The sequence below is a fragment of the Enoplosus armatus genome, chromosome 2 (genome assembly GCF_043641665.1).
Source record: "Enoplosus armatus isolate fEnoArm2 chromosome 2, fEnoArm2.hap1, whole genome shotgun sequence".
Taxonomy (NCBI): Eukaryota; Metazoa; Chordata; class Actinopteri; order Centrarchiformes; family Enoplosidae; genus Enoplosus; species Enoplosus armatus.
In genome coordinates, this window is record NC_092181.1 from 19572814 (window position 1) to 19600667 (window position 27854).

Consider the following 27854-nt stretch of genomic DNA (forward strand, 5'->3'; position numbering starts at 1 on the left):
GTGATGCTTTCAGCAGGGCTGAAATAGCAACATGAAAACCAGAGAGCATGTCGCTAACTAACTAACACACTACTAACACATGCTTATACTGTATATTCTTCACGTGCACCTCTACATACATTGCAAGCACATTGCTCATTGTCCCAGTTAGACAACACTATTTTCTTCTGTGGTGGGGTGAAGGAGGCTCACCTCCCTTTTTAGAGATGATAATCTTCCCTCCCATGTGTATACATAACATGCATTATTGAGAGACCTCTGCAGCGCTGCCATCCTTTCAGCTCCTGTAGCACACTAGTTGTGTTGCTCATCCCGGGTCCCCATTTAAACCATGCTAGATTTAGAATGTGCGTGCCTGCAAAGCAAGCCAAACTCTATACTGGAGAGAGAAACAGGTACAACCCCGCTCAAGTTAGTCAGTAGAAGAATGTCGACAGAGCTTGCAGAGAGGCAGGATAAAAACTTGCAAATGTGAACAAATGGATTTCTCTCACTTAAGTTTGAAATAAAATGCAACAAAATCCACAACATGAATAAACCAAAGGTGAAAGGCAAATCATTTAAATCACTTGTTACATTGCTATCAATTGGTATAACAGTTCAATTGAAACCCTAAGACCATTAGTTAGCATGGCACTGCAGTAAATAGTACAGATTATATACTGTATTCATCTATGTTTGCAACCAGCAGACAATTAAGAGCCCAATTATGACAAACACGTCTGCCTTAATATGTCTATGTGATGCATCACTCAGCCAAGATATGGGAGCATTTCTAAGGTACAGTAGCTCCTTCATTCTGTGTGAGTAATGGCCACGAGGGAGTCAGGCAAGGAGTCCGAGTCCATATAACACACAACCAGAGAGAGATTTACTACAAGCCTCTGTGCAGGTACCAGGGCAAAGGCAGCACGGAGGTCACTGTTCACAGTCTTATACTATGACAGCATATTTAGTGTGAAGAAGGGTTAACGGTGATTGCAGATATAAAAATATGTATTTCATTATTAAAACAACAATACAGGACTGAGGTTAAAGCTGCACTGACCATAGCTGGGGAACATAATGGAGAACTTAAATTCCCTCAGGAACTGGGGGAGTCAAAGTACAGCAAAAAAGAGAGTAAATATTGGACATCATCAGGTGGACAGAAACACAACTCCAAATGAATGCTAATGTTGCTACGTGCCATCTGGATGTGCAAACAGGCAACTGTTTGCAAACATTGTTCGCCTAACTGTATATGGTGATAATATGTCAATATTGTGTTTACAGCTTGTGCTGCAGCAAACACTTAATACTGACAATAATTGCCCAGTGCTCATACAGTACATTACAGAACATGCACAAGCATACACAGAAATAGACACATACATTATAAATCATTGGACATGATGCTGCTCTTATGTTACAACAAAGACGCTGCTGTGAGGTGCTTGCATCTGAGTTCTCGGAGGCACAACCTGAGGCAGAAGAACACAGAGGACATGCTGCTCTGACGCAAGCGTATCTTCAAAACACAAATGCAGACACGGGGCCATGCAATGCAGGCATGCGCACACACCTGCATACAGATGTACATATTCTTGATATCATGCTAGCTATCTAAAACCTGACCTCAGATGACACAGTGACATTTGCTGCTCACTAATTTCCTTTTAGATGACTTCTGTATTGAGTATTTATCTTCTGCTCAGACTTTTAATCTCTATCAGCCCACAGACACTTTCATACAAGTAGTGATAGATTATTTCCCCTCAGCTTCCAGCTTTCATTTTGCTTTAAATTCATTCCCATCTTTACTAACAAATCCACGTCGTTTTTGTCAGGGAAACCTGAGCTGACTTTATGTGCTAGCCAAACAAATCATCAATAATTCCCTTTAAATAAGATGTCTGCTCTTTGATTAATAAAGGTCCAGACTTCAAAGAAAAAAATAAATTCTCAAATTTGCCCTTTAAGCTGTTGAAAGTTTGTGTCTGCGTTTTATATAGGCATGTGGGTCTGCACTGCTTCTGTTTATATGCTGGTGGTTTTCTCATCATCACCTCAATGGCTTCAGGTGTCTACATAAGAGACAGATCTGCACAAGGGCTGAGTCCATGTATCCACCACTCCCACTCACTCAACGCACAACACTGTCAGGGACCTTCCAAAAAAGTGACCCAAATCAAACCGGTCGTGCCTTAGCAGAAACAAAAACAATCCGTGACAAACATCTTAACCAGCCACACATGAAAGTGAGCGTGAGACCTGAGAGAGGAGCTGAAATGCAAAGAGAATTCATGGGAATACGGAATGAGCTTTGAGGTGGACAGCCCTGTAGCAGAGGGAACTTTACTGAAGGCCAAAGTAAAAGCAAAAGTCACATACACACACTGGTGCTGGTCAAATACCAATTTCCTCTCTACATATGCTCAGCACCAAAGTAAATCTTGAGCTTATGAAGAGAAGTTGGCCAAAGTCATATTGGTTTTGAGATTCACTGAAGGGAATCAATCCATGCCTCATGGAGATAAAGTAGTCCCACTTTGCCTCTGCTGAGCGAAGTCAATTCAAATTAACTGACTTTCTGCAACAACTAACTGAGTGGGGATTAGAACATTGTATTAAAAGGAAGCATCTGTTCCTTAACGGGCAGAAAGAGTTGCACTCCTTTCCATGTCAGCGCTGCAGCATCTGAGCTGCTTGGCCAGCAGAACTAATTTGAACTGTGAATCATAGGCTCATCCACAGGTCAAACAGCCCAGAATGAATCATACATGCTCATGAAAAGCTGCTCATCTTTGAAATGTTTTCTCACTGGCTGAACCAACAAGCAAACAGCATATAGAATCAAGACAGTTTCCTCTGTGTGTCTGTATGTGTTACGCATGCACCGCTGACTGCGCAGTGTAACACCTTCGAGCTCCAACACCACACCAGCAACAGCTCTTCAGGCCATGTTATCTTTGTGTGTGTCTGTTTGGTTAGAGAAGATTTTAAATATGGTACCTGTCATTATTTAGCACAGTACAGGCTCCTTTCCTTGATTCTTAAAACAATCGTGCTTGATTTATTTGGTTGGTGTACTCATTTTACTTAAAAACCTACTCTTTTTACACAGTGAGTGGCTTTCTTAACAATCTGTAATAACCCCTAAAGCAGGGGTTCCCAACCTTTTTGGATTATGACCCCTCAAAACGAAGGAATGCCCTCTTGCAACACCTCATCACTGGTTGCCTCCTAGTTGGGACCAGTCCAACTGTTTTTTCCTTGTTTTATTTGAGTAATCTAAATAAGTAAAACAAGAACAAAAAAAACATGACCGTGATTTGTTTGGTAGAAATATGCTTTTTTCTGCTGTCCTACCCTGTTAATAAATTTGCAAGCCTTCTGATTTATTTTGAGATCAGTTTTGGGAGTCACTGTCTGTGTAGCATGTAGTATGTGTAGGTGGAGAGAGCAATAGTATTAGTGACAAAGACAGCATAGCAACAGCAATTTCTGAATAATGAAGCAAACTTTTTTTCTTTCTGTTATTAAAAAGTGCATCTGACTTCACGTTATCCTCTGTAATAAAAAAAATACAATACCATACAACAAAAGGAACCAGAAACACAACAATGCAGTGTGACAACAAAGGAGTAAAATGATGATGTTGACCAAGACCAACACCTACATGAAAGTGTGAATGCACACACACGTGTGCAAACATACAAAGGGCTGTAATCTCAACCCTCACTGCAGCTCATACAGTCAATTGTGCAAGATACAATTATACCCAGTGACCTGGGATCACCTACAGGAAATGAAAAGCATAACAAAAGAGAGTAGAAAAAGATGGACAAAAAAGAGAGGATTGCCAAAGGGGCATATTTTCAGGCCAAACTATGAGTGTGAAGGAAAAAGGAAATTCAGTTTGATAACTGGGAGAAGTGGAGACAATTTCATCTCAACAGTTTACAGGTGGAGGAAAACATCCTGACCACTGGATCGCAGTTACTTGCATGAAAAGCCATAAGGCATTGTGAATACCTCATTTTATTCTGACTGCCACAGACATGAGTATGGAACTACAACCCCCCCCCCAAACAAAAACAAACCCATACTAGGAAATGTTCACATGCAACACTTAGAAGCATACACAAAATTTACAGGACGGCCAGTGGATGGACCTTTGTCCCTGGTCACCATGGTAACCCTTCTGACCTTTCTCCATGTAGCCTCTGCAATATGGTTCCTCGGTCAAGACAGCCATGTGTGATTACTGCGCCTGGGACAAACATTTTGGTCTACAAGTATATAAGAACCCAAGAGTCAATGGAGTGGAGCCTTAAGGTTTATTTTGTGTTTTCTCTGCATTCTGTATATGACAACACACTAGATGATGAAATATATGCTAAAATGTGGTGTTGTTGAGTAACACTTTATGGAGAAATACTTCATGAATCAGCTTAAAATGCAACAGTCGCAGCTGGCCTGTGAACAGCCGCAGTAGTTAATAGTGATTAACAACAGTAAGCAGTGAGCAGCAGCATCATCTTAAAGAGTAACCAAAGGAAAAGCAATGTTTCACTGTCCTCTCTGGTCGACAGTCTGTTTCCAACATTAATGGTGGGTGTGGTCAGAAGTGTGATATGTTGCACCTGTAACCATATTCGACAGTGATGTCACAGGGTCCTGGTTTAAAAGTTGAACCATTGGAGGTCAGCAAAGACCTGGAAGAGCAGGTTACTCTTTAAACTCAATGAGTCAGTCAGGAACACTATGCTCATTCATTCACATCCCTCTCTCTCTTCCTGTTTCTCTAGTCAGCTAATCATGGGCATTTACTCTCTCACTATCCAACCAGATTTTGCCCCGATCTCCATCAGCCAATCATATTGCTGCTGCCAAAATTTAAATCTGTTCTCCCCCACCTCTCTGTCAGCGGCCATTTCAGTGTGGAATCGCAGCAACCCTCCTCCACCCCATTCGCCACTCCTCATCACATCCAGATCTTCAGCATCCTTTCACCACCATCACCAGTGTCTAGACTCCATCGGGGGGGGTATGCTATACTAAGGCTTCACCACCCCCTTAAAATATGATGGCATCACGCTAGGGTCTAATCACTTTCACATTTCTTATCTCTATTATGCATGTGTCAGTAAATAATTGTTCACTCATTTAAGTCTCTCCTGATTTAAATGGGTTAAGTAGGCGTGGTTGGTGGTGTTTCCAATCCAGTGGAAAATATTTAGCATCAGCAGTAGCAATTAGATGAGTGAAGACAGGCTTAAAAAAAACAGAGTTGTTGTTAATTGGTTATATTAAAAAACAGTTTTAATAAATGAGTATGAGTCAAGTATGTGGATGTGTTCTGTGTAGGTGTGTAGGTGATGATCACCTGATCTTTGTGGCACTAATGACTTCACATTCCTGCGTAAACCTACGCTGTCAGCTCAATTTACAGTGAAATGCAAGTCAATTAACACACAAGAGGCCAGAGCTGTTTCCTCTTGCTCTAAAGTGGCGCAAAGTATTGAAACAATTATCAAACACTCATTTTCAACCGATGCATGAATTGCACTTGGCACCGTTTCGACATTCAATCCTTCCACCATAAAAACATTCTACCAGCAAAATACCATTTCATGCTTGTCTAGCCTTGGTGGCCGTTCATTTATAAAACTGCTTTGTATTTCTTAGCAATCATGTCAAGCGCTTCATAAGATGGACACACCATTAATCATGTTCATGTGCACAGCTTATCTGTTGTTTGTGACGTGTCGACGCGTCCTCCAAAAGGTAAACGACCAATCTTCTTTGTGGTAAAATGAACTGATTACATCCTTATAGTCCTGTCTTTAAGGAAGGTAGTGCTCTGTGATATACATCAACTTTCTGAAAATAAAACTCTCCCTTCTTCTTTTTTTTTTTCCTGTTGGCTGATTTTATCAAGCAGCTATCACCCATGCTCTCAACCTTTATACAGCATGCTTGCATACAGACCAAACATTTAAAAAAAAATGTTCTTCCTTGATTTATTACTCTACGATGGTCAGTCTTTGGCTCCATGTGTATCCCGAAATATATTAAAATGTCCTTGAAAAGTAAATGTTTTTGGCCCACCTTTCAAACAAGTAGGGCTGAACATTAAATCGAAATATTACTGAAATTGCCATATGGCCAAGTGCAATATCCAAATTGCAGAACCTACAATTGTTTGATAAAGGTAAGATGTGTGACAAAACAGTGTTAAATTGAAGTACCGTAGTGCTGCAGAGATAACCTGGCCGTCACACCTTGTTCCATAAATGGAAGAAAACATTTTGGTTTGTTTAGCACAGACACCAACAAATGTCACATCGCCATGATTTTACTATTTTTTTCAGTGAAAATGAAAATTGTGATGCAAAAATGATCATTCCCACTAATCATGAATCATATCTGAATCATTATATCTTTCAGAGTAATCACAATATGATGCCCCACAAACAAGATACAGATATTCCTTTTCATTCCTTTCATTTAACTAGAGAAAGACACTTATTCCCATCCCCATTTACCACAACCCCCCCCCAAAAAAAGCAGATCAGAGTACTGTATTCCCACACACTAACACAACATCTCTGAAACAAACAACCTTGGCAGCTACAACTACGTTCCTGAAGCTGCTGCTGTTGCAACATCTGTGGGTAGGTTTCTTTTCCCAACTCATCTCAGTTTGATGTTTGAGTTGGTCTGCCACTTCTCGTGTGAAGAGGCACAATCTTTGGACTCTAAAGTCTGAATTTTATTTAGCCTGGAGAAACACAGAGAGCACTGAACAGAAACATGCACTTACCTGAGACTCAAGGCCAGGCGTTCATCTTTAGCCCTCAGCAGATCGCCTACTGAAAATGTGGCACTGCCCAGGAAGCTGCTCTGTAGAACCAGACAGAGAGGAAAAACACAGCCAGTTAACATAAGGAAAAGCAGTAAGGTAAACAGTTAAAACAATACAAAGACACGACTGAACAACACTTTTTTTCTTTTGATCGTACCATAGAGGTGTTAGAAACAGGTCAGACATAATGTGTCAGAAATTACTTGCAGCCTGTGATCTAGAAAGGCAAAAGTGTGAGATCTTGTTGAACTTGGCACAAGGCACGGGCACGAACAATCTACTCTCCTTTCCCGTCTCTCTTTCACCCTCTGTCTCCCCTTTCTCGCTGCTCTGACAACATGTGTTTGCTGCAGGCATGATGTGAACAGGGGGTGTCAGCACACGAGAACTGGGTCATGGAGAGTGAGGTAGGGGACGAGCCCATCAATAACGAAGAGAGATGATCCACATTCGTGGAAAGCGCACACACACTCACACTCCCTTCACAGGCATGCCCGCACGCATGCAACTCAACACACACACGTACAGAAAAGTCCTGCACCTGCAAGTAACGCCATCAACATGCAAGCTTTGTGCTGCAGGAGGGGAGGGCTAACGCCGAGCCAAGCCAAGGACACAGGCTGCTCGGAACAAAGCTAAAACACAGAGTAGGTAATTAACAACAGGTACAAAGGTGATGCCACATATTTCATCTTACTGGGGGGGAAAATAGATCTTAATTAAAGTATCCGGAGCCTGTTCACACTCACACACTGAGATACTGAGATGCTACAGTATCATTACTAGCCCTTTTATCTACCAAACCTAGGTGTTTTTTTTTATTTATTTCTAGGCTTTTACAATAGTTCCAGTGATGGTTCTTCGAACACTGAAGTGACAACACAAAACAAGACAATTTGTGTCTTGCCCCATGCCTGTTCCTTTAGATAGCTGTCAAAGGCTGTACCTTGCCTGTGAAGATGAAAACAGGATTGTGTCTGTTTGTGTAATGAATGCAAATTTTCAGGTATTGTAAGCAAACATCAGAAAGCTTCACACACTCAATAGATTTTTACTCTCCAACTCACAGAGAACAGAGCACAAATAAAGACAGACTGGAAATGAGATGCGGAGATCCGATACGTCAGATCAGCCCTGATACTTTTCTCAATTAATCGATCCAAAGTTTACTCTATGACAAATTCATTGTTTTATCAGACTATCAATCCAAACCCAAAGATATTCAACTTACAATCATATATGACAAAAAAAGCAGCAAATCGTTTGATTTGAGAACCTGAAACTGGAGAATGTTTGGCACAATTGCTTAGAAAATGACTGCGATGATTATTCGATTATATTATTATAATAGTTGCCAATTAATTTTCATAATCAGTTCAGCTCTAGTCATGACATGACAAATCCACATTAAATACACTGTCTTTGTCACTACTACTATAACATTCAGTGTCTCCACTTTACTTTGTCACTAGTGGGAAAATTGGGGGGGAAAAAGAGCATCTCTACTGTGAAATACTGGAAAAAGTGTAACAGTGTCATAGAGCGAGGGTCATATGGCAACTGTGCTAAAGAGGGCATGACTGATGAGAGGTGTCACCCTGAAACACTGACACACAGGTCACATGACTATTGCATTCCCTGTTATAAAGTCGTCCCAGACAAGACTCACTGCTTTTGTGAGATTAGATATTGTTTGTGGTTGAAAATATCATGCAGGGCTGTTTTTCTTCACCTTTGTTCTGACTTTTCTTTTATTGTTTGGCTATTTGGTTACACTTTTACCTCTAATCTTGTTTCCTCCCTCTTCCTACCACTGCGCTGCTCTTTCTCTCCCTTATTTTGGACTCTCTGCAGTCTCCTGTATCAGATAAAAAAGGGCATCCTGTCTACTGACCTTTTCTCTCAATCATTTCCTCCCCGAGCATTTTCCTGCTACCCCATTCGAATCCCCATATGCAAAGGCAAAACACTGCCCCAAACACATTCCCCTGCCCCGGCCCACTCACAAGTAGGCAAACACGGACACGCACGCATGCGTGCACACACAAAGAGGAAGAGGAAAAGACCAAAAAACAAAGTCAGTCACAATGCTACCACAAAAATACCACAATACATAACATTGAAACACAGTGAAAGGTTTAGGAAGCAGCTCAAATTTACCAAGAAAGACACACAACCCCAAGCATCATATTCAGTTACACGTTTGTGCAGCATAGTGCCATGTCCTTATGAATTAAACAGAGCCAGGACCCCCAGAAGGCACTACATAATATGCACAACGTCATATTCTTCAGCACTGACGTATCATAGCCAATCCTAGTTTGCCCTGATAACCCAGAGCAAAAGGCACAGAAGGCCATTACACAGGAACATTATATCCCTATGTAGCCATTACTTGCAAGCCGGTACAGAACGTCTGGTAAATGGTCTTAGAAATCCATTCCTTAGCATCTTTTTATGGCCCCTCACGATGAAGGCTTTAAAAGTAATGAAGCTCTGGAGACCGTCTTCTTACGCAAGATCAAAGTGGCTGTACCACAGAAAATGAGAGAAAGATGGGGGCAAGAGGAGGAGTGGAGTGAAAAAAAGAAGACAAATGATGCTCTTCCAGGATCATGGAGGATTGATTATGATGGTCTCGCTCTGTTCCGTCCTCACATGCGCTGGCTCTCTCTTTTTTCTATCTATCTTTTCGCCTGCTCTTGCTCATTCCCTTCACTGGTTCTATTGGCCATACCGGTTGCAAGCTACAAGAGAAACTTTGGGTCGAAGATCTCCGTCGCTAGTTTTCAAAAAAAGTGACAGTTGCTTGCCAGCGAGACATTTCACGCTCAGAGCTCAGAGATGAATACACATTCCTGACCGAACACAAAAGTGCTCTCGAGAACACGCGTGTGCGCATAAAAGATCAATCATACACACAAAAAAACACACTTGTGCAGGAGCACGCAGAGCTGACATAGTGTACATATGCAGGTAATCTCAAGCACTTCTCTGTGGACCTTTGAAGGCCACAGTGTCTGCCCATCACTTGGCAGAGGTAAACGGTCCAACTCAAGCTGTAGATCTATTGATTTTCTCCACACCCTGAGTGACAGAGTGACACACACATAGACACACACTCGCTCAATCATTCCCTCTCCCTATCTGTCTCTCTCTCTCATACACACACACATAGACAGACTGCAGAGAATACCTGGAGGAGAGGACATTCATTCACATGCTACGCCAAGAAATGACATTTTATATAAATGGCAGCGGTGACAGTTTTGGCACTCACTGAATAATACACATCTGTGAAACATTTATGAATATGAACAGATTTATACCATGGAGGTCAGTAGTGTCTACATGAATATGCTGCTCCTTCACTACAAATAGGGCTTCACAAATTGGCCTAATTAAGTCATTAGAGATGTCATGACATGCCATTTATACTAACATGCAAGTTTGTGCACTTGGGCACAAAATATGGACACAGCAAGTTAAAATTGACACATATTTGAGATCACACACAACATACATACACTATGTGACTATACACACACACACACACACACACACACACACACAAGGAAGTCCACTTACAGTTATGTTGCACCCAATCCTAGCAGCAGCAAGCCAGTAAGACAGTTAGAGAGGAGCTACAGAAATGAGGAGAGGCCGACAGAAAGAGAAAGAGACTGAAATAAAGAAGAGAGAGAGAGAGAAAAGAGATGTTTTGTCTTCTTTCTTCCTCTTAATGAGCTCCAGGACGGTCTTCCTACATATCTTCCTCCAGTCCTCAGTTAGAGTAACTCCATGTATACGATATATTCGCTCTTTAGAGAGCAGCAGGCACACTGGCTGATACATACACTGTAAACACGCCAACACATGAAACACACACACACAAATAGACACACACACACACACACACACACACACTGCAGCCTCCGCTGTGACTGAAAACTGGCTAGAGTGAGCTACTGGCGCTACCGCTGTTGCTGCTGTGGCTGGCTTGACAGTAAGCGAGACCAGCAAGAGGGAGAGGGAGAGAGAGGGAGGGAGAGAGAGAGAGAGAGAGAGAGAGAGAGAGAGAGAGAGAGAGAGAGAGAGAGAGAGAGAGAGAGAGAGAGAGAGAGAGAGAGAGAGAAGGGGGGTGGGGGGAGGGAGTCGACAAATATAAGCAGTCGAGGTGGAGAGCGGGAAGAAGGAGGAGGAGGGTGGAACAACACAGAAGAGGAAGAGACAGAAAGGAAGGAAGACAAACAATTAATGGGTAGAGAACCAAGATAGCAACACAGAAAAGGGAGAGAGATATAGAAGAATATAGAGAAAGGGAGGGGAGGCAGAGAGAGACAGAGACAGAGTTGTGTGTCACACCTCGGTTGCAGCCTGTGACTCAGATGGCCGACAGGAAGAAGAAACACTTGTTATGGCTGCTTGAATTAACATGAATTTCGACCACACGGTGCAAGGTATATGTGTAGGAGTATGTGTTTGCGTACAACACGGATAAACACATCAAAACACACACTGACACACTCGAGGATCACACGAGTGGCTTGTTGAAGTGCTCTCTATACATTTTAACCAGATATTTACTGACACATGCAGCTGCCACTGAGAGAGGAAGGAAAAAAAAAAAAACATCAATCGATTTAGAGACATCGAGACAATGAGGCACAAACCCACACAGCAACACCAGTGACACCAAGCTTAGGTTTTGACTATCTGGGCTTGAACCTTGGATTAAAGCAGGGTTTAATTTACCCATGCTGACACAGGGGGATGAGTCATTCCGGCAGAACAAAGGACACGCTCCACACTGGCCCTTATCACCCTGAGCAGGTACACAAGCAAACACAATAAGACACGCACACAAACACTTAAGCGCACACGCACGCGCACACCCACCCAGACATTTGTAAGCACACACAAATTGTAATGTACGAATACACTGAGCACTGGAGGTCATGGTGATGAGTCGTCAACCTTTCTTAATATGGGAGGTGGGGTGAGGAATTAGGGGAGTGTGGGTGGAAACACTGGATTTGAAGTGTTCTTGCTGCTTTCATTACCATGAGGATTGATGACCTGGATGCCAAGTGGAAGCCAGGGTCAGATAGTTCATGAACTCATACCTGCCAACAGATTACCCAAGATGCTTCTCAGGCTGCAAACAAACCGCTTACTCTGACTATGCAACAGCATTTATGTGGATCCCTGCTGTTGACAAATCCATTTGTACATGCTTTGTTGGTTCCTGCTCATTTTTTGACAGTGATTACTGATGTGTTTTGTGGCCTTTTTTTGTGTGCACTCCCACTCTAAAAATCTGTTTACAATAGGAATTTGTTTGAATCTTACAGGGAACAGAAATATATGTCGAGTAACAACATCCATAGAAAATCCTAGATCAAAGCTTGTTCAAAATATGAATCAAGCACACTGAAAATGGGCATTTTTTAATGCCCTACTTTGAAGTTCAAAATATTTGACATATTTTAGAGCATTCAAACTGTGAGTTCCTGAAAAGCACACTGAGACTGGCAGGGATTGGTCTTACATTCAGCATGGGGAGCACAAGCTACCTACTGCAGTGAATATGTTCTCCTGGCTGTAAAAGGAAAAGCCTTAGTACTTCTTAATTCCTGCTTTTTTCGAAATGTTCAACCAGCACTCACACCTGGTTGCACACTGCACACGCACATTATTCATGGACCTTATATAAATCTGTAGGCAGTGGATGTGTTAGTCCATGTAAAAATCATAGAGCAAATGCCACTGGCAGCTGAAGTTTTCGCACAGACGGCAACAAGGGATCTCAGTCACCCCCATACCCAGACAAGCACAGACAAAAGCAGGCAGTTGTGTTTTCCCCGGGTGAGCTGATGTTCTCATTCTTAGCTGTCTACCCTCGACATTGTCCTCCCATTCTTCCCTGACTTATTCTTTTCATGGCTCTCTACCTTGACCTCACTCCCCTCCCTCTGATCTGTTAAAAAAGAAAAGAAAAAAAAAGTCTGCAGACAGAGATGCAGCTAGACCTGAGCTCACCCCTGTTTGCCCTTCTATTTCTTCATTGCATGGCCAGCAGCTTACATGAAGGGGACAACCAAACAGCACTCTCTCTCACTTCAGCTGTACTGGTTTTAATGTAAGATGTTATATTTTTCTAGAAATTATGATTGAAGAAGTGGAGGTGGTATTAAATAAGAGCGCTGTATTATGGATTATTGCTCGGCTAGCAAGTTTCTTTAAGTCTGTTTATAGTGACGCTTTTAGAGTTAGTCAGCCCTGCAAGTTTTTTGGAAGCCCCCCGCTTTAATGGGAGTATTTTCACTTTTATAAAAGAAAAGGTTTTAAGAATGAGAATGATCTTCTCCTTGGACTTACAGTGTCTTTCCCAACTGGACTTGTCTGAAAGTGTTTCATATCTTCAAAAAGTCTCTTCCAAAATAGGTATTGGAAAAGGGGGTCATCTTACAATCAGGGTTGTATTATATTTGGGCCAATACGGCAGGTTCGGCCTCTGAGTTTCAATGTACAGATACTGGTCAGTTGGATATAATCAATTGCTAAGGGATTTTTAATTGTTGCAGTCTGACCTGTGCAGGTAAAGTGTAGCAGGCTCCAGATGGTGTTTACTTCTTGTTGTGTGACTCGCTGGTTCAAAGGCGGAGTATGTGCGCTCCAAGCAATGTGAGGGAGACTTATCGGAGTGTAATAATACCGATTTGTTCTAAAATAGAAAATACTTTGATGTGTTCTTCTAGTGTGTTTTTTTTTGCCATTACATGCCTTATTAATCGTTTGTACCATTTTTTTCTTTATGAATAACTTTTGAAATGTATCAAAGGCACCAAACACACCTACTGTAAAACAAAAAGCATGACTCGTTATGCAAACATGAAACTGAAACAGGAGAGATGAATGCCTTCTGGGTATGGTTTTGATAAAAAAGAAAGCTAAAGTTTAATCTTTTTCAACTCTTGTAAGATTATCGAGTGTAAAATCGTGGAAGTGGGCTCTTAATTGGCATAGCTTTCCATGACTTAACTTCTGTGCTCACATAATTCAGTGATAATGCTTATCTCACTTTGGAGTCAGACAAGTGTAAATTACCATGAGAACACACGGAGGGTTTAAGAAAAATCCATATCTAAACTAAATCACGAAGTGGACTATGAGGAAGAACAACAAGGGATACATTACTGTGCATCATGATTAAGGACTGAATCAATATTTTAATATCTGAGTGATGTTAAAATTGGAATGGTGCTGTTTTGTCGATGCCTAATGCATTTGGTAGTTTAATTAGCCAGCTGTTTGAGGAATATAGCTCGCTGTACTGAAATATAGCCTACAATGACAAACAAACTCAATCATTATCCCAGCCTATTATGCCATCTTTGAAAGTGTTGCACTGAATATCAAGTCTCTGTATTTTTTGGGGCCTGGAGATTTTCCCATGAATTAATTTACCAGTCTCTCTAGTGTGCTATTTTTACCATTGTATATCTGCAGTATGCCAGATATTTTCTGGGACTGTGAAATTTGCTTTTCAATCAGATAATGTCACAATTCATGTGTGCTACCACAGACAATATAACAAAATCACCCGTCATCCAAACACAGAGGGAGGTGCTGCTAGTGGCTGTCGTAGGTAGTCCAATATGTTTATCTACTGAAAATACATGTCATAGATCCTGTTTCTCAAAAAAGAAATCTTCTTTGTTCCTATAGTTTTAGCACAGAAACTCAGAGACTTGATAAGAACTCAAAGGAGGATGGACTTTTTCAGCCTGTAAGGTAAATACTCACTGAAAGCTGACTGCTGCGAGACAGGGGAAATTCCTTTTTATGATTCCTCCTTGTACAGTTGCTGTAAGTACAGAGAGGTCTACAGAGACATGTATGATGAACGTTGCAGAGCGGCAGACAAGTTAATATCCCTCTTTCTCTCAAAACAGTTTAAGGTTCCAGAGTATCTGTGATTCGAGATCACGAGAAGACGAGAAGTGAGGAAAAAAGGGCGATACAGGCCAAGTGTTCATACCTGCTCTCACATACATTCTTCAGCTTGTCAATGCTTGCCCCCACACAAGAAGCCCTTCCTTCCACTCTATTCGTTTTTCACATCTCCCTGCCTCTGTCCCTGCTCTTGCTTACTTAAACACGTTTTGGCTGCATCCTTTTTGTGCCTGGCCAACTGTCCGACGAAACCTAGGCTCTCTGACAGAAGCCTCCATGTCCAAGAATGGAGAAGAAGGAGAAGAAGAAACAATCTATGTCACAGACAAAGCTGCACGTAGGAGGAAAAGAAACTCAAGTTGTGGTACATGCAGCCTGCCCTTGGTACACTGGAAGCCATCCCCCCACACACTCTCTCTTTGGTCCATAAACTTTAATGGCTAACCCCACTGCAGACTAGGAGATAAAAATCAAGGCTCCTTCACTCACAGTCTGTAAACATGACTTGGTAGCAGGTCCAAAGACTGTACAGCCCCATTCAAATCCCCTCTATTGACCTGAGTACTACATGTAAATTACAGCACAACAAACTTGAAGCTCCTTTGATAGAGTTGCATTTGATGAGACCGACCCATATGATCATACACCCACAATGTGCAAGTGTTTATTATCAGCTACTTAGTGCAAGCTGCTATCAGCAAGACCTGAAGGAGGCTGTGGTTAGCAGCTTCCCCTTCTCTGACTCTGCGGTTCAAGTTGAGGCCCACAAATGCAGCAGAGGAAAGAAGTTGCATGCAGAGTGGAGAAAGAATGACCTTTATCATCCACAAAACATGCTGCTACGCTGAACATCCTGTTTGTCACGTCATCTCTGTTACCTTGATCGTGACATTAATATGAAGCTTTTGGTTTCTGGCATCGGGAAAACATTTCGCAGACAAACAATAGCTGAATGGGGCCTGTAATTTTGTGCACAGCAGAGTTACAATGTGCAGGTTGCAATTCCCTGCTCTTATGTAACAGCAAGAAGCTGCTAGCTAACCCCCAGGCCTGTAAGGCTACAGGCTATGCTGGTTCTCTCTCTCTCTCTCTCTCTCTCCCTCTCTACCTCGCTTTCTTTCTCTTACACACACACAAACACAAGCGCATGCACAGTAATGGCACTATAATATGCTAGCTCATGCCTGAAGTGGTTGATAGCTCTCTTCTTCAGAGAGCAGGGCTATAGGGGCTGTGAAAGTAAACAGCTCGGATCAAACCAACTCTCAGCTTCCTTTGAAGAGTAGGAGTCAATTACGGAGATCAATGGTGCAGCCCAGAGGTGGTTAACAGCCTAGACAGGCAGACAGACAGGGATTGATGCCCCGTAATATTTAGAGAGTCTAATCCTCAGTGACTTGAGTGTACAGTCAAATCCGAGGTGCACTGTATCCTCGCTGAACATACATGTCGTTAACACTCTGCCCTGAGGATACGTACACTGTACCTGCCAGCATTTGTCCTTCAGTGTGGGAGATTCAAACTCTATTGGGTGGATTTTGCTGCTATACATTTCAAGTTGGAGCAGATGGGGGTCAAAGCTCTGTGTGGGTGGACAGTTCTTCCTGCAATATTTCTCTGGTAGTGCTTTAATACTAATAAATATCTTCACTATACATAAAAACCATGTAGCATAAACTTTCATTAGAAAATAATGAGAGTCTTATGTGATCTCTGTGCTACAGAACACCTGAGAGGCAAATGAGAAAAGAAATTCTGACCTAAATTGTTGTCTCTCTGTGTTTACGACTTAAGAACAGGTAAAAAAAAAAAAATTTTGTCAGGATAATCTTCCTTACCTCTAAGTTCCTTAATTTTTTTATTTCAAAGGACAGACTGAAAAACCGCACTATCCGGTGTCAGGTGTGAGTGTGTATTCGTGTGTGTGTCACTCACGGTGCAAGAGGTGAGTCGCAAACTGTAGCTTAAAAGCTGTGAGAGCACACTCGCTCTTACTGCGTAGGAGTTTCAGAACAAGCTTTCCTACCCCTTCCTTTCCCGTGGGATAACGTCAAGCTAAGTCCATACAGAAGCTGCAATTTCAGACGGCTCGCACCACCTTGACTTAGTAAACAACAAGATGCAGGAAAGAGTGGGAGAAGTGCAACAGCCGCTAGCTATTTTTGTTCCTCAGCACACCACAGCCATATTAGTTGCCTAAATGACATATTTGCCAGTTGATGTGGAAAAACACCAACAAAAGAGGCTTTTGAACTAAATATACTGCTTATGTGAAAGTAGACTTTGTCCTTGGTGGCTATGAAATAGCAGATGAATAGATTCAGAAACTGTGTTTTTTTGTTTCTTCAAAAAAAAGAGATAAGATCAAAACAAATATATTTGTATTTCCTGGGGAGGGGGAAAAAAAGCCTCTTTGAGATGTTTAAAGGCTTCCCACCCTCTTCGGGTGTGCAGAGGGGAAACAATGTTGGCTGATTTGTGATTATCATATAATTCCATCTGCGCTAAAACAACGGAACAACAAAGCAGCGACAAGAACACTTCTGCCCCACGCTCATTTACTTTTCAGTCCTCCTGGGTGAGGAGAGGAGGGGAAAAGCAACATGTCATTATCTTCACCAACAAACTCTGAAGGCAGACTGTTGTACAAGTGCTGATATACTTTAATGTTTGCACACAGCGATGCTTGGACAGACACGGAAAGTTATGAATTACTGTAAAAATCTGTTTTACATCTATCTCAACTGACCAACTGTAGGGTTTTAATTGCACCCACCAGCATGACTTTTCAGTACACTGACACTCACACACACACACACACACACACACACGATTACAAATGCTGCTTGCCCACAGACTTACACATGTGTAGACACACATAAATGCACAAACTGTACAAGACCCTGGCCTGGCTGGCAAGCTCATCAGTGGCTCAGTTAGCCATGGAAAATAGCTGCCTTTACACGCACACACACAGCCAACAAGCATCAGCACTTTCCACCAGCGGCTCTCAAAGGAAACCATTACACTGCAGAAACCCGCGGGAAGCCAGGCAGAAAGGGGATTTTCTCAAGCACTTTTTCTCTCTTCCTCTCTCAAAAAGAAGAGGAAAAAAACTAACTTACACTAAGCTACTTTTGCCAGAGAAAACAAGATTACAGTCAGCCAAGCCTCTAATTCACCTGTGACCCAGTAATTCATTTGGCTGATAATCTGCTATTGCAGGTGACACTAACAATCACTGATATGACGGGTAGAGAGGCGAGGGAGTGGATGGAGTGCTATAGGTTGGGCTGATTGGTGGAGAAGATATTTGATTAAATTCTCAAATGAATAATGCATTATGAAATTGATCCAGACAAATCCCACCTTGAGGAGATTGGAGTAGGATTATACAGGGAAGGGTTTGGAAGAGGTTATGACAAAGAGGAGGTTTCCTGGAAAGGTGCACTCCAGCATCAAGTGGTTACCTGGTGCTTGATAAGGCAATTTGCAGTGCCCCATTTATATGCATGTCAGCTGCATGCCGACAGAACGTACTGCGAGTTACATGCACAATAATAGATTATGTGAGATTTAGCCTGAACAGTATATTGCACATGTCCATAACCTTTTCTTTCTGATGGCCTTGAAAAAACTCAAGCACCAGCAGTTTCTGTTTCCTCCTCTTTCTATAATTAATTGGATCCTGATGTATATCCAACTTTAAGGTCCATTTCATCCTACTGTAAGTGAATACTAAGTTAAGTTATATAAATATAATTATTATGTTATGTACCCATCCCTTCTTTAAAGGAATAGTTTGACATTTTGGGAAAGACACTTGTTCACTTTCTTGCCAAGAGTTACACGAGAAGATTGATACCAGTCTCATGTCAGTACGGTAAACATGCTGGAGCCAGCAGTGGGTTAGCTTAGCTTAGCATAAAGAAAACTACAATGTGCTGTTTTTACTCTTAGTTTTTTTGTACTGGTTAAACAAACAAAACATGTTACTTAGTGAACTCAGGCAAATTTTGCTACCTTTGGACCGAGACAGACTGGTGGTTTTCCCCAGTCTCCAGTCTTCATGCTAAGCTAAGGTAAGCTAAGCGGCTGCTGGCGCTAACTTAATACTGAACAGACAAATATGAGAGTGCTACCGATCTTCTCTCACCAAGACAGTGACTAAGCGTTTCTAAATCACCCGTAAGTGCAGTATCTTTTCTACAGTGTTACAAAATGCACCACTGTAAATGAAAATACACTTAATTCATTGGCACTGAAATGACCATTTCAGTAAGGCTTCCTTGTAATACTTGTTTATAAAGAGACAGTTTACTGGTGTGCTTCACTTGTGTTAACTTGTGGCTTTACCCTGGAAAGAAAGGGCGTCTCCTCATGGCAGCAGCACCAGACATCTGCTCAGCAGTTTTTATAAGTAATTAGCTTCTCTGCTTAGATTTAGTTGGTTGCTTTTAATGAGCGTGCACTATTCCAACAACTATTTTCACAAATGACTGCACAAACCCTCACAACAAAACCTAGAGTGCACTTAATTTCCAACAATTGTAAATATTCATTGGCACAATGAGTCACTTTATTGAAGTGCATGTCAACACGGTATTGTCAGTCTATGAAAATGATATCATTAATGTGGAAAGGCTTTGGAAAGAGCCTGAAACGTTTTCTAACACATCGCTCCAGCGTGACATGTTACAAACAGCCAGTCCATGGGGCTTTTCAGATGGCATGCAAGACGTATGTAGTGTTAACCTGTTGTGGCAGAGTGAGTGCTCAGTTGTCAATAAAAGTGCTTTAGAGTGTTTAAATTTTCGGTTCTCTGGGGTCAGGGATCATTTATTTCCCTTCAATTGTCATCCGTCTGGCTCCAACACTTTTACAAGTGTGCTAAAGTTAATAGGATTTTCTTTTTAATCAGAAAAAGGCAGAAAGAGCAAAGCTTTGAGGGTAATCTTGCTCTATCTGTACGGTATTTCATGTTGAAGAAGCACTTTAATTTATTACTATGTCAAATGTATCGGTCTTATGAAAGGCAAATCCCATTCAGGTTTTGGAGGCTTGCCATAAACTATATATTCTGAATCCATAATATTAAAAGCTGCCGCGGTTCTTTAATGATGAGCTTAATTTGCAGACCGTGTTCACAAACAAGGCACACTTTACCCCTCTAATATTGCCATATTATCCATACATTTGCATGCAACTGGCCTCTACTAATCCATGAACAGTACTTTCCAGCTGCTTTAACGTGGGTGAGGTGTTTTATTTCTGCCAAAGTGAAGGCTTCACCAATTATCATACAAGGAAAAACAGGTTCCTCTCTCCTTTCTTGCCTGATGTTTTATCCTCTCACTTTAGCTTGTAATGGGGCATGAAACAGAGGCCACTGGCGACAGTAATAGAAGTACCGTTAAAAACAAAATCAGAGGCTCAGTAATCAAGTGAATAATTAGCAAGGCTGTCAAAGCACATATATTTCAACTTAGAAAAATGAGTTCAAATCAAGGAGAATTTATAAAAGAGGATTTCCAAAGACACTCTGTGATGCCTGATGGGTACAGGGCAGATAAAAGAGAGGCAACTGGAGGTTCACAGAAGTGTAATTGTGCAATCCATCAAATGCAGTCTTTGTTGCCTGCCTGGCTGGAATGTGAAATTAAATGCACATAAATGAAGATAATTTATGGCCAGTTGGAATGGGTATGTGTGAGAATGGCAAAAGCAGAACTTCTGTGTGCAGTATATCATATCATAATCACTGGTACTGCTGCACTTTTCTCTGGTGAAAGTGAGGGCGTTACAACACATCATACTGCAGCTGTATGCTTAAAGCCAAGAGTTTCTCACACCCACACCCCCAAGTGATGCCCGTAGCCACCCCTCAAGTTCCCGCTGTTATGATTTGTCCCCATCCGTGTGGCCCACTTGCCATTGTCATGATTGACAAATGTCAAACCTGTCACCATCCATGGAGCTCACTCATCTCCACTGTGGCTGACAGGAGTCACACCTCTGCTAACTTTTCACAAATGATTTCAGTTTCAAGTGTTTGAATGACTTAAAATTCAGGAAATTCAACGCCCTGATGAAAGCCTAGGTAGAATTTTTTATCATGCACACACTAACATTTTTATATCTTTAAAACTGTCTTTGACTCATTAATTTCTAGAGTTACTGCACAGCCCCTTCATGTCTCAGCTTGGCATGCCATGTATTGTTTTCACTATATTGTCAGTCTAAGGAAGACCACTGGTTTAATTCCTGAACCCAGCAGGCTGAATGTGTGGAAAAAGTCAAAGAGAGGTGCTTCTCCCCTCCCTCATTTTCACTGTGGTGCTCTTGGGCAAGACCCTTAACCCTAGTTGCACCAATGGAGCTTCTCAGTGGCCAACATGTCAGACTATCAGACTTATGGTCAGGCCATCGGTGTGTGTCTGTGTGTGTGTGTGTGAATGAAAGGCAAATTGAAATGTACATTGTCTGTTAAAATAGTGAAGCACTATTTAAGTGCAGTCCATTTACTATGGTGTGAAAGTGTGTCACTCAAAGAAATCACTACTTTCAGACCACCCTGAATAAGTAATGGTTCAAAAATACTATACATGTTCAATGATACTAAGTCAATATTTTGATGCAAGTAAGGCGTCAAACATTAATCTTAAAACAGAAACAACATTGCTCTCAGATGACAAAGACATGACATTATTGTAGAGGAGGCTCTGAATATACCTGTATTCTGCAGGCAAAAAACAAGAACAGATAACCTAATTTAAAAGGTAGGACACACAGTTATGTACTGATTGTCTTTGTGACATTTTAATGTGTTGGCATAACACTAATTGGACAAGAAAGTACGCATCCATTGGCATGGCATGAATCCATTACAGCAGTAGACCTAATACTAAAACAGAGGAAAATGGTTTTATAGTGCTCATAGCTAAAGTACCAGTACCATTAAACTATCTTACATTTTATGCCTGGCAAGACTGCCAGCGAACAAGAAAAAAACGAGAGGTCACTAGTTTGACTAATTTTAGTATTGTTGACTTGAACAGCAGTCCTTTTCAGCACTTGTGACATTGGCTGACATTGCCACAATGATGGTGAGGGAAGCAAAGTGGCCATCAGACAAGAGACAGTCCTTATCTGAGGACTGTTACTCTCGTAGGTTATCACTGCTCAGCTGTCCATCCAATCACTACCAAGACCTTTCTTGGATATCTCTGAGATTGGTTCTTGTAAAAGTGTGTTTCTGTGTTTCTCTCTCTCTCTCTCTCTCTCTCTGTGTGTGTGTGTGTGTGTGTGTCCTCTAGCCCTCTCTCACTGTCTGCTCTGTTTCCCTGTCTGCTTCCATTTCTCTGCCTCCCCCCACTCTCTCTATTTCTGGCAGTAAACTTGTGCACTTACAGAAAATTCCCACCACATTGACACTCATCCAACTAAAAGCAAGTGGCTATGCCAAAAATATGTCAAGTCACCGACTTTTACACATCATGATTATTGACAGGGCAGGATTAACTGAGGCTGGGATTCTCTATAGTTCAGCAGTTCATAATTGGAGCGACAATTCACCATGGAACAGTGGCTGCTTAAACTACCTCCTGAGATGTGTCTAATATCTGCCAGTCAAACAGTTCTCAAATCAGGTAGACAGCAGAATAACGAGAGAATCTGTAACGATCACAACAATGCAGAATTGTATATGGTATGAGTGACTCAAAGATAACACACTTGTGTGCTGGGTAATGTCAAATCAGTTTATATCTGTACAAGAGTTCTTTTTGAATGTAGCATTTAAGTTTATGGGGAATTCAAATTTCTTTAGCTTTTAATAAAATCTTCAGTGTTTCCTCAAAGGCCTTAAGTCCCGGAAACATCTGGCAAATAGCTTCACAATTCAAAACAGACAAAGGAAAATATGTACACTTAGTAAAAACACCACTCGTGAACTTGATGCTGTAAGAAAATCCACTCTCACAAAGCCATATAAAACATGAAAGCATATTGTTCACATAGACTCGTGAACACAGGTCAATTCAAAAGGTAACAGATATCTAACTGAAAGAGACAATAGTAAATCACGTATTTGTACAGTCTACTCTACTACATCCATAGACCTGCGAGAGCACAATTGGTGATGCGCAAATTGTGGATATTGCCTGTTTAATACATCGATGTGTTGCCAGTGAATATTTTACTTAAATAGATACAGATTGAGCTAGCTAAGCATTTTTTTTAAATTATGGTTCGCCCAATGCAAGAAACAAAACACTCACTTACAGTATATCAAATTCAGAAGTGCAAGATTGAGCAACGTCTCTATCAAATATGTAATTTAGCTGCAGTTGTCAGTGTTCTGTATTAGCAAAGATATTATAGATATTTTCACAACAAGTTTAAGTTGGTAGAGCGAGATATTTTTGCTGGTAAATATTTTTAGTTGTGTGTTGTTCAGTATTTGTAGTTGCCAGGTTTGACAGTTTTCAAGTTTTCTCAATGGTAAAGAGTGGCATGTAATGTTCTTCTCTATTCAGTGGTGACCACTCAACCACTGTCAGTCTCCAGTAAACTGTGTAGATATTTTAGTGTTACTGCAGGTGTGCCTTACAAATCTGCAGCTACCTTTACTTGGTGTGACTGTATAGTAGATATATCCTTCCTTACAATAAACTGGTGAATGTGAGGGTTATTCAGATTAGTACAGGGCTGTAACAACTTCCCCCTCGGTATCTTGCTGCACATCATTTGGACTCTGTGTATTTGCTCACAGGTAATGAAATGCTTCCAGTGTACGAACAACCAGAGTAAGGCCACCCTCTTCCTGATTTCTACGACAAAGTCACTACTGTAACTACACAGGGAGACAGAACAAATGGAGAAACACATAGACTACATTCATTATTTCTGTTTCAAAATCATATTTGAACTGGTATGAACAGTTCAAGCAGGGAAGCCACTGAAAAAAATCCAACAATACGTCATCCTAATACAGTCTTTCTCAGTGTATGTGTCTGTGCATGTGTTTGTACGTGTGTGTGTGTGTGTGTGTGTGTGTGTGTGTGTGTGTGTGGGTGGGTGGGTGGGTGTGGCAAACGGGCAAGCAGTTTGAGATTGAACTTTGATCAGCTCTTTCTCCGTTGCCCTCTGAATCAAAGATATCTTGCTCTATCCCTTTAGTGCAGATAGTGTGTGTGTGTGTGTGTGTGTGTGTGTGTGTGTGTGTGTGTGTGTGTGTGTGTGTGTGTGTGTGTTCATCAGGCTGCTTGTGGTGGCCAGAGGAAGAAACGGCCATTATAGCAACACAGTAAAAAACCCTCTGCTTGTGTTTTATTTGATTGAATACATTTTATGGCGGCTTTATGGAAATGACCGGACATGCGCCATTTTCCTGTTTTACTCAGATGAGGTCTTTTGTTTGTCACACTATGGTGCACATCACAGAAAGCAATCAAAATTCCTCACTACGGCCGGTAATAGGAATGTAAACTGAAAACTGCATTACACACGTTTATTCCAGATTGCAGAAAGCAAAGGCAGGATAAATGAGGCTGTGATTACAGAGAAGAGCTCTTCCAGAGGCAGCTGTCCTATCCCTTTATACCACAAGAACACTCAGTAATAGGTTTGCACTGACAACAAACCACAGGTCTGTCATTAGCAGGGTGTCTTCGTGCCTCTTCACAGAGGTAAGTGAGCACAAACCTACTGCACCCAACACCTACAAATAATCTTATTTGCCTCTTGCATATGCTTGTAACTCAAGGCCTTATATTCATCTGACGTCTCTCAAAGGAGCCTTGCTCTGATTTCTGAACTTTGGAGATAATGACTGGCTACTTAGAATTTAATCCAAGAGCCCTAAATGGTTCATCTGACCACATCTTCCACGCCAACCTCAAACGCAGGTAAAAGCTGTTTTATACTTGAATCTGTAGCCTGTATTTAAGATGTAATTATCATTTTGTGCTTTCTGCCATGACAGCAAGAGATGGTTTCCTCTCATTCCTCATTGAAACAATGTGTGAGACACGATGCAGCAAATTAGTTATACTTTGAATCATCTTTGTTTAAGTCGTTATGCTCAAAGATTTGGCTGAGCCTATGATAGATTTCTTTAAATGAAGTAGTGTCTGTGAAGTATACCTCTTTTCAGCTGGAGTGAATATTTCTTGATTCAGTGATCAGAATGCGAGCTGAAAGGGAATTTATCGCCCCTGGGAGCCATTCAAAGTGCAGTTGCAGGTAAGACATCGGTGACAAAGTAAGGCTAGCCTGTCATCCTTTGACAACTAGGGCTTGAGGGGGGGATCACTTACACCTGAGAGATATCTAACCCTGTCGTACTCCTTCTCACACCTCCACTCCCTCACTTATCGTTCTCTCAGCCCTGTGCGTGTTCTCAAATATTCATGACCATGCAGCCAGTGTCATCTTAGAATATCTAAATGGGAAGCCCAAGGCAGAGGGAAATCATCCTACTATGAAATTCTCCGGTCCTCTATGAATGTTAAAGCAGTCATCTATAAACCTCGCTCCATCAGGTCCCTCCCCCTCACTGCTGAAATTCCTTACCTTCTTATTTCCTCTGCAAAACTCTTATGGTAAATAGACGGCATCACATTTCAGACAAAATTATAAATTTGCAGCAATTTTTTAATATATAATCTGTGGTTACCATGTGTGCTATCTGCTTTCCATTGCAGTGAATCAGCTCGTTGCACAACATCTGCTACTGGAGCTGAAAGTGATATGTAAAAACTTTTGACAGCTGATTTGTAAAACACACACAAACACAGCAAATTGCCCCCCATGCTCATTCTCTCTCAAAAAAAGAAACATTAAATGACTGAGCCGTGGCTGAGTGATTCCCGATCTGCCACTTAAACGACTGGGGGCTGACGCATTGTGCCAGCTCATGTTCAGGGTCATGCCTGTGTCACTTAAAGACTCTCTAATGAGACCCAGACAAGCACACTGTGCCCAGTCAAGCGGAGCCAGAAATCTAAAAGCCAACCATAGCACGAGAGCAGTGGTGCCTGAGAGAAAAAAGGAAATAAAGTATTGCGAGGCCACTACATGAAGTCTACTGAGAGGGAGGCAGAGTGGGATTTGGTGCATTTTTTTGAAATGGCTTCAGAAAGTCATTGTTCAAATAATTATATTTTTTTAAATGGTCACAGAAAGTTGCAATGGAGTTCATAATTCAAAACATTTTCCTTTGAAGGCGTATGTGAAAAGTTTGAAAGGCTCAACAGGACCTGCCCTGTAAGGCTGTTGGTTCAGTCTTGTGCTCTAAAAGCCAAGCTTGAGTGAAATGCTGTGTTGTGTATCAGTGACATTCTTGACAGACTGGCAGGAGCTACTGAGAAATATCACTCACGGAGAGAGAGTGAGAGACAGCATGAAAGACAGAGAGACATTCAAACCCCCAAATTGTAAAGGAGTTAATAAAATAAAGTATTTTATCCAGTGCCGGTACATTATAGTGCCGTTAGAGAGCACCGACGTAGGGAAATATCCTGTTTTTTAATATAGCCGCTCTTATAAACTTGAATTTAGGTGGTAAGCATTTTACCAGGAATCAGTAAAGTATCTTTGTATCTAGGCATTAGCTTGCCTGCCCACATGTTCACTTCAGTAAAACCTCTGGTGGCACTGCACCACTCAAGATACTTCTAGGAAGGAGGCAGGGAATGAATGGAGAGTTTATACAGGATTGAGTTCACATGGGTGTTGTTCAACATGAATATTCAATACACACCTTAGAATAAACCATTGTGTTCCCATTTCAAGCAAATTTCCTCTGGGATTATGTTTCAAGGCTGATTTCAAAGAGGTAAATGACCATACAGGTAGACACACGAGTTGTCTAGTTAAAGTTAAAGTAAATTGATGTACAGATCTTATGTTTCAACATCAAATCTTTGGTGTATAAGTAAGAATTTTTAACTGACTGGACAAGAGACATTACAGCGTGTTCCTTGAAAGAGCATACATTTGAGTTTCAATTTCAAAGAATCTGAAAATGATCTAAACACCTATCCCTTTAATTTGTTGAAACGTGGTGCAAACACAACAGCAAACTCTGGGAACATGCTCAGAACCAATTCTTTGGCAAACAAAGGTATTCTGGCACAGCACAGCCTGGAAAAGAAGCCAGAGCGGGATGAATACATTACTAGCTGGTCGAATATATTATCAGCAGGTGAAGTTTGTATTGGCCTCAAATCAGCTCCCCTGTTTCCCTTTATTACCAGGAGACCGTGAGCCCAGGTTCACTTCTCTATGGAGAATATTGTCTCCAGGATGTGCAGAGTCGCATGGCACAAATATACATTGTCCCAAATACTACAATATGCATGCAAGACCCCTGCTTCAGTTAAATTTACGTCTCAGGGGACAGAAATTCCTGCGCACAAAACAATGCATGCAAGTTATTTAAGAAGACAGAACCTGTGCTGGTAGGCCACAGCTACATAACCTATAGGACAATAAAATGGGTTTAAATTTATCATGGTCTATTTCTTATAAGTTTTTTGTACCTGAGTAATTAAAAGCTTATTGAGTAAGTCAGCATGTTTATTGCATATTCTGTATGAAAAGCATTAGTCTGGATGTTTACGTAACTGCATGAACTGACAGCTTCCCATAATAATCCCACTGAACGAATGGAAATATTAATTCAATCATCCAGAGGAAATGGTGTTTGGAGTTGCTTCAAGAAGAAATGTCCTGAGATCTTTGATGGAGCCACTTAGTGGTATATACCAGTCTGTGCTTGGAAAAACACAGAAGCCTGTCTACCTATTCTAGTAAAGCTCGGTGTATTATCTGAAGATTAAAGTACTGATTGAAGATAGCCACACTGTTTAACCAGTGTTCAACTTCAACCACCACATCACTCAAATAATTCCTGTGTTTCCCCGTAAGTTATTGCAACTAGAGGGGGTAAAGGGGAAATAACGCCACTGACAGGCGACCAAATGAAACGCACAATTACTGTGAATAAAATTACAGATTTCTCTGGGTTTGATTGTTG

The 27854-nt window shown here is 41.4% G+C and overlaps 1 protein-coding gene across 1 annotated transcript in view; it reads right to left on the reverse strand.

Moving 5' to 3' along the window:
- The window catches only part of inpp4b (inositol polyphosphate-4-phosphatase type II B), a 105042-nt gene that overhangs the window by 73286 nt on the left and 3902 nt on the right, over window positions 1–27854 (reverse strand). The window contains exon 3 of the mRNA XM_070913925.1: window positions 6812–6891. Coding sequence (XP_070770026.1) covers window positions 6812–6891 — 80 coding nt within the window. The remainder of the gene's footprint in view (window positions 1–6811; window positions 6892–27854) is intronic.